Raw genomic sequence first — 11829 nt, 5'->3', positions numbered from 1 at the left:
GCAAGCTCCGCCTCCCGGGTTTAGGCCATTATCCTGCCTCAGCCTCCCAAGTAGCTGGGACTACAGGCGCCCACCACCTCACCCGGCTAGTTTTTTGTATTTTTTTAGTAGAGACGGGGTTTCACCGTGTTAGCCAGGATGGTCTCGATCTCCTGACCTCGTGATCCGCCCGTCTCGGCCTCCCAAAGTGCTGGGATTACAGGCTTGAGCCACCGCGCCCGGCCAAGCAGTTTTCAATAGTATATGGGAATTATGACTGATAACTTAACGAGACTCTGGATTCTGTTATCATCTTTAGAAGAGTGTTGATTCTTGTCCTAGTAGTCAGTTCAGTTACTGGCAGATCACCTTGAAGTTGTTTGTTTAGGCTTTTTTTTTTTTTATGTTTTGTTAGGGTGGATATGTGGAAAGACTAAGGTGTTTCTGAGCCTCTCTAATGTGGCAGAACTCAACCTCCAAACCCAAGGCTTATGTTGGTTAGGGCAGGTCTATGGAGGCCTTTCTTTAGGCATGGTCCTCACCCATAGTGACATTCTGATATCTCAGCTCATAAATGGGGCACTGATGAGACACTAATGAGGCCTCTTCACTGTGTCTGGCTTGGAACTTCAGCATCCCCTGGCACTCCTGAACCTCTATCTCTGGTCTGCTCTCAACTCTGGAAGGGGCACTCTCTGGTCAAGGCTCACTGGGACACCTCACATAGACTTTTGGGCTCCCCCTACATATGTCTTCTCATTTCATCACATAATCTGCTCCAGACCCTGATCTCTGCCTCCTTAGCTCAGTGGGACCACTGTGCTCTGCTTGGATTCTAGCCCCATGGTCAGGAAACTCCCAGGTAGAGCATCACGATGATCATGAGGTGCCTTTCATGAGTTTTTCCTCTTTTGGGGGTTATGGTCTCATGCTGCTTGTTGTCTACATTTCAAAAATGACAGCCTCATATATTTTCTCCAGTCCTGTGATGTGTGTGGAGGGAGGGCTACTCTGCCACCAGTGTTGCTGCCATGGTTGGAAGCTGCTCCAGGAGCCCTCTGACCGGCTCCAGGTTGGCTGATGTCTAGGCTGCTGCTCAGGTATTATCCTGGGATCTATCTCTCTTTCCATCATCCTGGCATCTCCCTTTGCCCCCCTTTTAGTTGAACTTTCTGTTTTCTGGATCCCACATTTTCTTATTTTTTGTTGACTTCTTTAGGTAGAGGAACTTTCAGTCACTTCCTGAGGAAGGGTGGCAGGAAAGTGAATTTTTCGAGGACAGTATGTCTGGGAATGCCTTTATTAAACCCTCACTCTTGACTACTGGTTGGTTGGGTAGAGAATTCTAGGTTGGAAATAATTTTTCTCCTCATTTTAAGGCATTGTTTCATTGGCTGTCTAATGCCACATGGGTCTTTTGTAATCTTTCTTCTTGCCTGTTGTTCTGGAATTTCCGCCCATGGATGCAGTGTGGTCTGCCCTGCTCCATTGTGTGTGTTTGCCTGGTGGGCCCCAGTCAATTCTGGATACTTTTCTTGAAATACTTGATTTCCTCTCCTTGATTTTATTGTTCTCTTTTTCTGAAACTCTGATTATCCTGCTCTCCAAGCCTGGTTCTTAATTTTCTTTTTTGTTTTTGAGACGGTCCCACTTACTCTGTCATCCAGGCTGGTGTGCAGTGACGCCCTCTTGGCTTACTGGAACCTCTGACTCCCAGGTTCAAGCAATTCTCCTGCCTCAGCCCTCCCGAGCTGGGATTACAGGCGTGCACCACCACACCCGGTTAACTTTTTTATTTTTAGTAGAGATGGGGTTTCACCATGTTGGCCAGGCTGGTCTCGAACTCTTGATCTCAGGTGATCCTTCTGCCTCAGCCTCCCAAAGTGCTGGGATTACAGGCGTGAGCCACCGTGCCTGGCTCACAATTTTATTTTCTTTCTTTTCCATTTCTTGGTATTTTTTCTCTACTTTGGAGGGATTTCTTCAACTTTGTCTTCCAACCCTGATCCTGCATTTTTCATGTATGTTATCATATTTTTACTTGAGCTCCTTTTTCTTTCTGAATGCCCCTCGCCAAAAACGATAGTATACTTTTCTTGTTCCATGAATCTTTCCCTATTTCTGAAACACTGATGATTGTTTGAGGACTTTGCCTCTGTGTTGTTTCTTCTGTGTTGCGTTTTTGCTGCTGTTTGGCTGGTGTCTTTCGTGTTATGTGTGGAGACGAGTTATCTCCACACCAGAGGTTATCTGAATCCCAGACTTGTGTGGTGCACACATAAACCTTGCACTTCACCCCATGTTGCTATGCGTGAGCTGCTAGACGCATGAACTATGGAACATAGGCCTGGTTTTCTTGGAGCCATTTACTGAGGAGTAAATGGGACAACTCAGAAAAGAGGGGTCGTATTTGGCACATTGTGGCCCAGAGCTTTCACTCTCAGACTTCTCTGTGTTGGGGCTGGGGAAATGGTGGTCACCTCCACAGTGCCAGGGACAGAGGCCCTGCCTTCAGGAACTGTCTGGGCCTCTGTGGCCTTTCCCCACCCCAGACAGGCCTTGAGAGGAAGACCTTTCTCACATACCTTGAGAACTAGGTAAAGAGGCACCCCGAGTGTTTGTGCCTGCAAAGGGGGCTGATGGACCTGCAGCTCGGCACACGCCACAAGCTGGGTGTCTGTCTTCAGACAGCCACGAGAACCTGTGATTGGTGGGGCAGAGAAGGCACGGGCAGTCTCTGAGGCGTTTGGTCACCAAGAGCCCTGGCATATGCGCCTTGGCTGGTGATCTCTGCCCGGAGTAGCCCCACACAGATCTCTGCCCCTGCCCAGCCTGGGATCCATCCTGCCAGACTCTGCTTCTAAAAGATGCTAGGGAAGCTCCTCCCGCCCACGGGCACCTCTCCTCCACAGCCCACGTCTGGTGGGAGGTGGGGCAGAGTAGGTGTTAAATGAAGACATGGGTGGAAAAAGCCCCCAAGCTCCTTGCTTTGGCCAAGCTGGGTCAGGTGATGGGAACTGCCTTATACTCAAAGGCCCCATGGGAGGACTCTGGCCATTGCCACCACCAGTCACCTTTCCCACAGCCCTCATCACCAGGCTGTAGAGTCCTGAGGGAACCCTAATGCTGGAGGAGCCTCACACATAGCTGGGTACACGATGCTCTTGCAGGGGAGGGGACCTGGCCTTGTGCACTGCTGGCCGCGCAGTACACCTGGAGCCAGCTTTCCAGCCGCCGGTCACTTGAGCACTGGTGGTTCTGTGTTCCCAGCAGTGGGCCCAGTGCTGAGGGGAGAGGGGCACACGGAGGGGCACACCAAGGACCTGGGCCAGCTCAGAATATACCCCTTCCTCCACTATTCCCCGGGGACCCAGGACAGGGGCTGCTCACCTTCCCTTTGCTTCCCCAGTTTTCCAACAAGGTTGAGCCACTGAGTTGCTTTCTAAGGGCTCAGAAGGCCGCCTAGCCCAGTGGAACCACAGCTCTGGGTGTGGGTCTGTGGGGTCACTCTGCCTGTCCACATGTTCAGACTGTGCCACTGGGTTCACTGAGGAACCTATTTCTTTAGCTGCAGATCTGGGACACCGCTGGCCAGGAGCGGTTCCGCACCATCACCCAGAGCTACTACCGCAGTGCCAATGGGGCCATCCTTGCCTACGACATCACCAAGAGGAGCTCCTTCCTGTCAGTGCCTCACTGGATTGAGGATGTGAGGAAGTACGCCGGCTCCAACATTGTACAGCTGCTGATCGGTGAGTGGGGGGTTCCTCGGGACCACAAATCCCATCACTCTGCCTGTCCCTGCCTCCCTCTGCTTTTTAAACACAGGGTAACCCTGAGTCCAGAGGGAGTCCCAGCCGGAGTTTGAGCCATAGTTTTGCAAATCCTGATCCCGCTAATCACTTAGAAAGTTATATTCAAGGCTGGGTGTGGTGGTTCATGCCTGTAATCCCAGCACTTTGGGAGGCCAAGGCAGGCAGATCACGAAGGCAGGAGATCAAGACCATCCTGACTAACATGGTGAAACCCTGTCTCAACTAAAAAATTAGCCAGGCGTGGCAGCGGACACCTGTAGTCCCAGCTGCTGGGGAGGCTGAGGCAGGAGAATGGCGTGAACCTGGGAGGCGGAGCTTGCAGTGAGCCGAGATAGCGCCACTGCACTCCAGTCTGGGCAACAGAGCGAGACTCTGTCTCAAAAAAAAAAAAAAAAAAAAAAAAAAAGATAGAAAGTTATATTCAACATTGGAATGAGAGGAAAGAAGAAAGGGAGCTGAAGTTTGCCCTGCAGTTCTTCACGTGTGTCAAGGTTTAGCTCTTGTACTCTGGCTTCTCCTTATTTGACAGGGCCTGGGGCGAGGCTCAGAAAAGTGGAGTGATTTATCTGGGTCCGCTGTGAGCATACACATGTAGGCTTTGAGTTTGCTTCTGCTGACCTCAAGCTTCTGACTTTCTGTGTTGTGCCACACACAGAGCAGGGACACCTGATGGCTTCTGTGCCTCAGAATCCCACAGAAGGCTTCTTCAAGTGCAGCTTCAGGGCCTCACCTCCAGAGCATCTGATCTAGGCGGGCTGGTTGAGGCCCATGAATGTGTATTTCTAACAAATTCCCAGGTGACACCCACCTTGCTGGTCCAAGGACCCCACTTTGAGAACTACTGCTGTGAAGGATGCTGTTTACCTTTGTTTTCCTTCTATATAACCTTCCCAGACCTGGACTGGAGAAGCTCTTTAGCTTTTATGTTATCCCTGGGGTCCTTACCCCAACAGGTTGATTCTTTTTTTTTGAGATAGAATCTCACTCAGTGACCCAGGTGGAGTGCTGTGGTGTGATCTTGGTTCTGCAAGATCTGCAAAGCCACTGCAACCTCCGCAAAGCCACTGCAACCTCTGTCTCCCCGGTTCAAGCGGTTCTCCTGCTTCAGCCTCCCAAGTAGCTGGTCCAACAGGTTGATTCTTCTGACTCAGATGTACAGACAGGGCCTGGACCTGACTCTAGCTGGGAAGAGGGTGGTGCCTGGTTCCATGTGGCCTGCCTTCCATAGACTGGGACATGGAGCGCTTGGCAGGAACAGAGTTTTCCCCACCTGGCCTAACCATTTTCCTGCCTTTTTTTTTTTTTTTGCCAGGGGTGGGGGATGGAGTCTCGCTCTGATGCCAGGCTGGAGTGCAGTGGCATGATCTTGGCTCACTGCAACTTCCACCTCCCCGGTTCAAGCAATTCTCCTGCCTCAGCCTCCTGAGTAGCTGGGACTGTAGGCACGCACCACCACACCTGGCTACCAATTCCCTTTTATCCAGGACATTTCTGAAAAACATTCCTGCCTGGCATGGAAATTTTGTATTTTTAGTAGAGATGGGGTTTCACCATGTTGACCAGGATGGTCTTGATCTCCTGACCTCGTGATCCGCCCACCTCGGCCTTCCAAAGTGCTGGGATTACAGGCATGAGCCGCCATGCCTGGCCTATAGAACATTTTATACAGCTACGAAAATAGTATTTTTTGTATTTATTTATACATACATATATTTTTAGTCCTGCTATGTTGCCCAGGCTGATCTTGAACTCCTGGCCTCAAGCAGTCCTCCTGTCTCAACCTCCAAGTAGTTGGAATTACAGGTGTCAGCCACTATATCTGGCTTAGAATAGAATAATAATGAGACCCCAGGTACCCATTACCCTGCTTCAGCAATTAGCAACTCAAGTCCAACCTCGTCTCATCTATACAATGTCACCTCCCCTCCCTCGTATTGAGACAAATTCACATCAAACCATTTCACCTGGCAGTATTCCAGCATGAACCTACAAAATATGTAAACACTTAAAAAAAACCAACAATATTATTTTCTCGTCTAAAAATACTGACATTTCCTTAATAATATCAAATAGCCAGTCTGTATTCAGATTGATAATTGCTCATAAAATATGCGTTTTATTTTTTCCAGTTTGTTGAGATTAGGATCCAAATAAGTTTCACACTTTGAAATTGGTTGCTATATCAATTAAGGTTGCCAAGGAAATTTTAGATCTTTACAGACTCCTTTTTTCTTTTGAGACGGAGTTTTGCTCTTATTGCCCAGGCTGGAGTACAGTGGCACAATCTCGGCTCACTGCAACCTCCATCTGCCCAGTTCAAGTGATTCCCCTGCCTCAGGCACCCGAGTAGCTGGGATTACAGGCCGTCGCCACCATGCCTGGCTAATTTTTTCTATTTTTTTTAAGTAGAGAAGGGGTTTCATCTTGTTGGCCAGACTGGTCTTGAACTTCCAACCTCAGGTGATCCACCCACCTCGGCCTTCCCAAATGCTGGGATCACAGGCGTGAGCCACTGCCCCTGGCCCAGACTCTTTTTTTTTTTTGTCTTCCTTATAACTACATTACAAAAGTCAGCCATGTAGAGACTTCTAAAAAGTTATTCTAGAAATTGGGTCAAGGAACAATTTAACAACTTATTTGGAACATAATGAAGTCATCTCATACCTTCTAGGAGGAGCTGGGTAAATTGAGATGGGGTCTCACTGTGTTGCCCAGGCTGGTCTTGAATTCCTGGGCTCAAGCAATCCCCCTGCCTTAGCTTCCCAAAGTGTTGGGATTATAGGCGTGAGCCACTGCACCCGGCCTAAAAAAGGTTTTTTAAAGAAAGGTAGATGACCATGCCAGGGTGTCCATTTGTAGTAGTGGAGGGGAGTGGCGTGGGGCTGCCAGCATGGCCCTCCCAGGTGGGACTGGGCTTGCCCAGCCCCCATGGCCTCATGCTGCCCCTGGCTTTCCTCTGCAGGGAACAAGTCAGACCTCAGCGAGCTTCGGGAGGTCTCCCTGGCCGAGGCACAGAGCCTGGCTGAGCACTATGACATCCTGTGTGCCATTGAGACGTCTGCCAAGGACTCGAGCAACGTGGAGGAGGCCTTCCTGAGGGTGGCCACGGAGCTCATCATGCGGCATGGGGGCCCGCTGTTCAGCGAGAAGAGCCCCGACCACATCCAGCTGAACAGCAAGGACATTGGAGAAGGCTGGGGCTGCGGGTGCTGACCGGGGGCCGGGCCGACAGGCTGGGGGCTCCCCACCTCCTTGCTCTCCCCGGCCTGCCAAGCCCAGCCCTCCAGAGCCAGCCCTCCTGGGCACCGGCAACTAGAGCAGCCGGGTGAAGCTCTGGAGCTCCGCATCCTGTGGCCTGGCTGCGGGATGGAGGCTCTCCTTGAGGAAGGGGAAGCAGGATACCCTCACGGGCCACCCTGCCAGCCAGCAGCTGGCCCTCCACAATCTTCACATTCCAGGACTGGCCTGAACCCGTCGGTGTGGGCCACAGTAGGAGGGGCTGGTGGTCCTCCCTGTCCCACGCCTGGTGGCTCTGACCGTTTCCTCTCATGGGTTTGCTTAACCTGTGGCAGCAGGTTGCTGCTTTCCAGGGATGTGCCCAGTGCCCTGGGTTCTTCCTGGTCATTCTGGGGCTCTGCGCAGAGCAGTAGAGCAAGAGCCATGAGACCCACAGACTCAGTACCTGAGCACAACTCCAGGGAAGCCCCAGCCCCTTCCAGGTGGGGAACCTGCTTCCTGCCTTCACTGCCCCTGCAGCACTCACAGACATCTCCCTGGGGCCTGGCTCACTGCCTCATCAGGACCTCATCAGGACCCCTGGGTTTTCTGGCTTTCCGTGTAGCTTCTCATTTTCATCGGCACAGCATGGGGTTACGGCCCACAGCTAGGTGGGGACTGTCTGCTGGCTCGGGGCCCAGTGTTTTGCCACTCAGGTTGCAAAATTAGCGAATCCTTCAGTGCCAGCGCTCAAAAGTTTGGCGGGTGGGGGAATGAGATGGGAAAGTGGACATTTAAGGTCCAAGTAGAAGCTTGCATGCTTGCATCCTTGAGGCTCAGGGATGAGAGGGTACCGCAAGGCACCCAGCCTTACCCCACAAGCAGAAATCCTGCCAGCTGAGCGTAGGTCCCAGTCTAGTTTATAGAATCGAGTCTCCCAGACAAGAAAGGAGAGGGGCTAGCGGTCCTTATCCTGGCCCATTTTATTCCCTGGGCCCTTAACTGCCTCATCCTGAGCTGGGCGCCAAGGTTAGAAGGCAAAAGTGGGGTGGGGGGATCTGGGAAGCAGCATTGTCCTCTGTGGCTCAGAGGTATCACATTGACAAGAGAGCCAGGGCTAGGACTGGAGGGGCCAGGTGATCTTCCCTAGCCAATCCCAGTCCGTCTGTGTCAGCCCAGCTCTGCCTCACAGCCTCCTCAGCATGGGTGCCCCCAGAAATAAGCAGCTCTTGGACCCACGAGCAGGGCTGCGTCGGGGTGTGATCTAGCTCCCAGGCCAGGCCAAGCAGGGCTCAGGGTAGTCCCTGGGCCAGTGAGAGGCCTCCCCCATGCTTCCCTGCCCTCTGCACTAAACACTTTCCCAGCAGGCCTGGCTGAGGGCAAGAGTAGGCCTTACAGCAGTGCCACGGTGACCCAAGAGGCAGGGTTGGGACCCGGACGGGTTCCCCCGCTGAGACTGAGACAAGCAAGGGCTTGATGGTGGTGGTGGAGCCAGCATCTCACCTGCCAGGCTTCCTTTTGGGCAGGGAGGCTACCTGTGGAATGCTGAGCCTGGTTCTGCAAGGGAGGAAGGCTGCCAGGAGCTGGGGGGCTGGCACCTGCACCGAGGGGAGTCTGGGTACATCAGATTGGGGGACACCAGAGGCGAGGCTGCCTGGCTTTCTTCCTCAGCAGCTTTGCTTGTGGCAGGGGCGAGAGTGGAGCTGAGTGGGGTCTGGGCTCTGCCACTGCACCTCCACTGCAGTGCCTGGGCTCTGCTTGCAGGGCAGACAGTTCCTGGCACTGAGGGGTGCCCTCAGACCCCACTGGGACTAGATGTATCGTGGGCAGTGCCTTCCTCCAGCCCCACAACCTTTCTGCTAGGGCGGATGTTTCTGGGGTCACATGGTCAGGAGGGGCTGAGCTGGTCTTTTACCACAGGCCCACACTGGAAGAGAAGTCCCATGAAGTCTGTCCTTGCAGAGCCCCTCTGGTTTTGGGGGAACAGGGAGCATGCATGGGGTCTTGGGAGCAAAGGCCTGGGACTCCCTGTCTGAATTTCAGCCTCAGTTCCAGGGCAAGTCCCAGCCACCCGAGCATAGTTACTGGTACTGCCCACCACCACCCATTGCCCACCTCTGAAAAGCCCAGCTCTCCGACTCTGCTTCCAGGCCGCGGCCTCACAGGTGGGGCTGTTACCTTCCTCAGGGCTTAGGGAGGCGGGGAGGGAGGACATGGACAGGGCCCTCCACCCTGGCTCCTTCACAGGGATGGTAGCTGGCCGGTGATGGGTTCATTTGTCACCTTGGGACTGTGAGCCACCTCCATTTCTCGCCCCCCAGGCAGGAGCAGCCTCACTCCAAGGGCTTGGCCTGGAAAGGCAGGCTCACCTGGGACTCCACATTCCTTCCCCTGCTGCCACTGTGCCCCCTGTCCCTCCACCCCAGAAGCCCTGACCTCTCATTTGGGCACCTTGCTGTCCTCTGGGCTTCTCTGCCCAGGTCACCCCGTGGCAGGCCTGGGCCCTCAGGATGTTTCAAAGGCCCCACAGCTCTGCCTGGCTTCACTCGAGCATCCTGTCCCTGGAGCATCTCTGTCCTGTCTGGGCCAACCTGGTCTCCCTGCCCCATGCCCTCCCCTGGCTCTTACCAACCTGCCCTTTTATTCATGCCATTTGGGGTCACAGATGGCCTAGCTGGACACAGCTCCTAGAACTGGCTCCACCCTGGGGCCTTGCCCCTAGTACCCCCTGGCAGCAGCAACCCACCCCATAGTCGAGGTTCCCCTACCCCTGGGTTCTGGGCTTAAAGCCATTTCCTACCTAGAAGCGTTCCCACCCTCTCTCAGGCACAAAAGCTGGTCAGGGGCTCAGGGCCTGTACCTGGGGTTGCAGGGGCTCCTGCCCCGCTGTATCCCACCGGGAGGGGGCCCCACTGCCCTTCAGGTCTTTAAAACAGCTGGGAGAGAAGATGGGGAAGTGTGTGAGACAAAACAAACCGGCTTGTTTCCTCCCCTTGGCAGGCTAAGCTCTCCCAGCAGCCCAGGCTCTGGGGCGGGAGAACAGTGTCGTCTCTTCCTTTGTTGATAAATTGCCAGAGTGGGAGCAGGTGGGGTCAGGGGCCGGAGTACAGGGGAGGGGGCAAGGGTGGGGGTGACTGTGGGGGAAGCAGAGGAAGGTAGGCTGAGCCCTGGGTGGGGCCAGTGTGATGCTGGCTTAAGGAGCTGGACGGTTCCTAATAGGCATTACATTCAGTTTATCTTCCCTAAGAGGCTGTTGGACTTGGGGCCTCCTCCAGCAGGGACCCTCTGACCTCTGCAGGGCCTGGACTTGGAGTGAACAGGGCTTCAGGCAGCCCAAGTATTCTATTTGCATTTGGTAATTTTTCATGTCACCTATTTATGAATATATAAATCTTTATACCAAATCTATTTTTTAAAACATGGAAAAGTTGCCTTTATGGAAACTTGGCAGAGCCAGTGTACACATTCCTAAACCATTAAACAGATTTCTATAACAAGCCACTGCACCCAGGACTGGTTCTCTCATCTTTGAGCCCAGAGGCGGCCCAGGTGGCCATGTGCCTCAACTAGTCTCCAGGCCCAGGGTGGCAGACATGCTGCCCCTTGCCAGTCTGCTGCCCAGAGCCCTGCGAGACCTTCCCTCTGTCCCTAAACCCCTAGGGGACCGCCTGAGCAAGAAACAGTCGGTGCCTGAGGGGCAGAGGAAGTTTGGGCTGGTTCCCTTCTCTGCCAGGGACACCCCAGGTTCCTCCCATTGGGTTTGTGTTGGAGAGGGCTCTTTGAAGATTGGCAGGGCACCCTCACCCTGACCTCCCCATGAGGGAAGCGTCACTATGAGGAGTCCCTTACCCGGGCCTTGTAGCCATATTGATCCCACGATGGCAGGAACAACCACCCCATGGTCGAGGTTCCCCCCACCCCTGGATCCTGGGCTGAAGACATTTCCTACAGAGAAGTGTTCCCACCCCGTCTCAGACACAAAACCCAGTGTCCAGGGGCTTAGGGCCTATGCCTGGGGGTTGGGGGGCTCTGACCTGTTATTCTGAATTAGGACCTAAGAACACTCCTGTGATGTAACCAATGCAGAGATGTTACCAGGCACACAGTAGATGCTCAGGTTAGGTAAGTGCCTGAAGCAGGTCTCTGGCACCGGGAAGCCCGTGAAATCCATAGCCCGCCCACCAGTATAATCAGGGGTCTATTCCTGGTCACTCAAATAAGGGGTTCTCTGTTGAAAGGGACTCTCAAACAGCAGGGCTGCTGGTTGGTCACCCTGAGGAAGAAGAGGGGGGCCTGGCAGTGCTGCACCCCCTTGCCAAGCCTGACTCTGAGACAAACTGACATGATGGGGCTCAGAGCAGTCTGCCATTGAAACCCAGGTGCGCCCTGACCTGTGGCACTGGGCAGGTCATTTCCCCTCTCTGGGCCTTGGTTTCCTCAAATGTGGGATCTGATTCCCTGTCCCATTTGCATCCCGGGGAACCCTGAAGAGACCCCAGGAGGGGAGTGCTTTCTGCACTGAAGGCCTGAAACGGGACTGGAGGAGGAAGGCCCAGAGCTCTGGCTTTCAAGACAGGCCTGGCTCCAGGCAACTGCCATCCTTCCCAGGGAGAAGGAAGGCCTGATGTCTGAATTCCCCATTCTCTTCTGAATGCCAGGAAGCACCTGAGTGCACATGTGCCCCTTGGAAGACAAACCCATAACAAGGCCTGTCTGAGCCCAGTCACCCCCACACTCCTCAGAGGCTCAGACCAGGGTCAGTCTGTCCCTAGGGCCCTCTGAGGCCTCTGCCCAAACCACAGGACTGCCCAGACCCCAG

At 53.8% G+C, this 11829-nt stretch overlaps 1 protein-coding gene across 3 annotated transcripts in view; it reads left to right on the top strand.

Moving 5' to 3' along the window:
* RAB43 (RAB43, member RAS oncogene family) overlaps window positions 1-10511 on the top strand; it is a 36780-nt gene extending 26269 nt beyond the window's left edge. The window contains exons 2-3 of one of the 3 annotated variants that reach the window (XM_023215861.2): window positions 3548-3731; window positions 6757-10511. In XM_023215861.2, the coding sequence (XP_023071629.1) occupies window positions 3548-3731; window positions 6757-7007 (435 nt within the window). In that variant the 3' untranslated portion in view covers window positions 7008-10511. Of the gene's footprint in view, window positions 1-3547; window positions 3732-6756 lie in introns of those variants that run through there. The other 2 variants (XM_023215869.2, XM_023215873.1) reach the window with 2 other exon arrangements.
* Window positions 10512-11829: the final 1318 nt, after the last annotated feature.

Source organism: Piliocolobus tephrosceles, chromosome 2 (genome assembly GCF_002776525.5).
Source record: "Piliocolobus tephrosceles isolate RC106 chromosome 2, ASM277652v3, whole genome shotgun sequence".
NCBI lineage: Eukaryota > Metazoa > Chordata > Mammalia > Primates > Cercopithecidae > Piliocolobus > Piliocolobus tephrosceles.
Note: the sequence above shows the minus strand (reverse complement) of the source record. Positions and strands in the feature narration are given on the sequence as shown.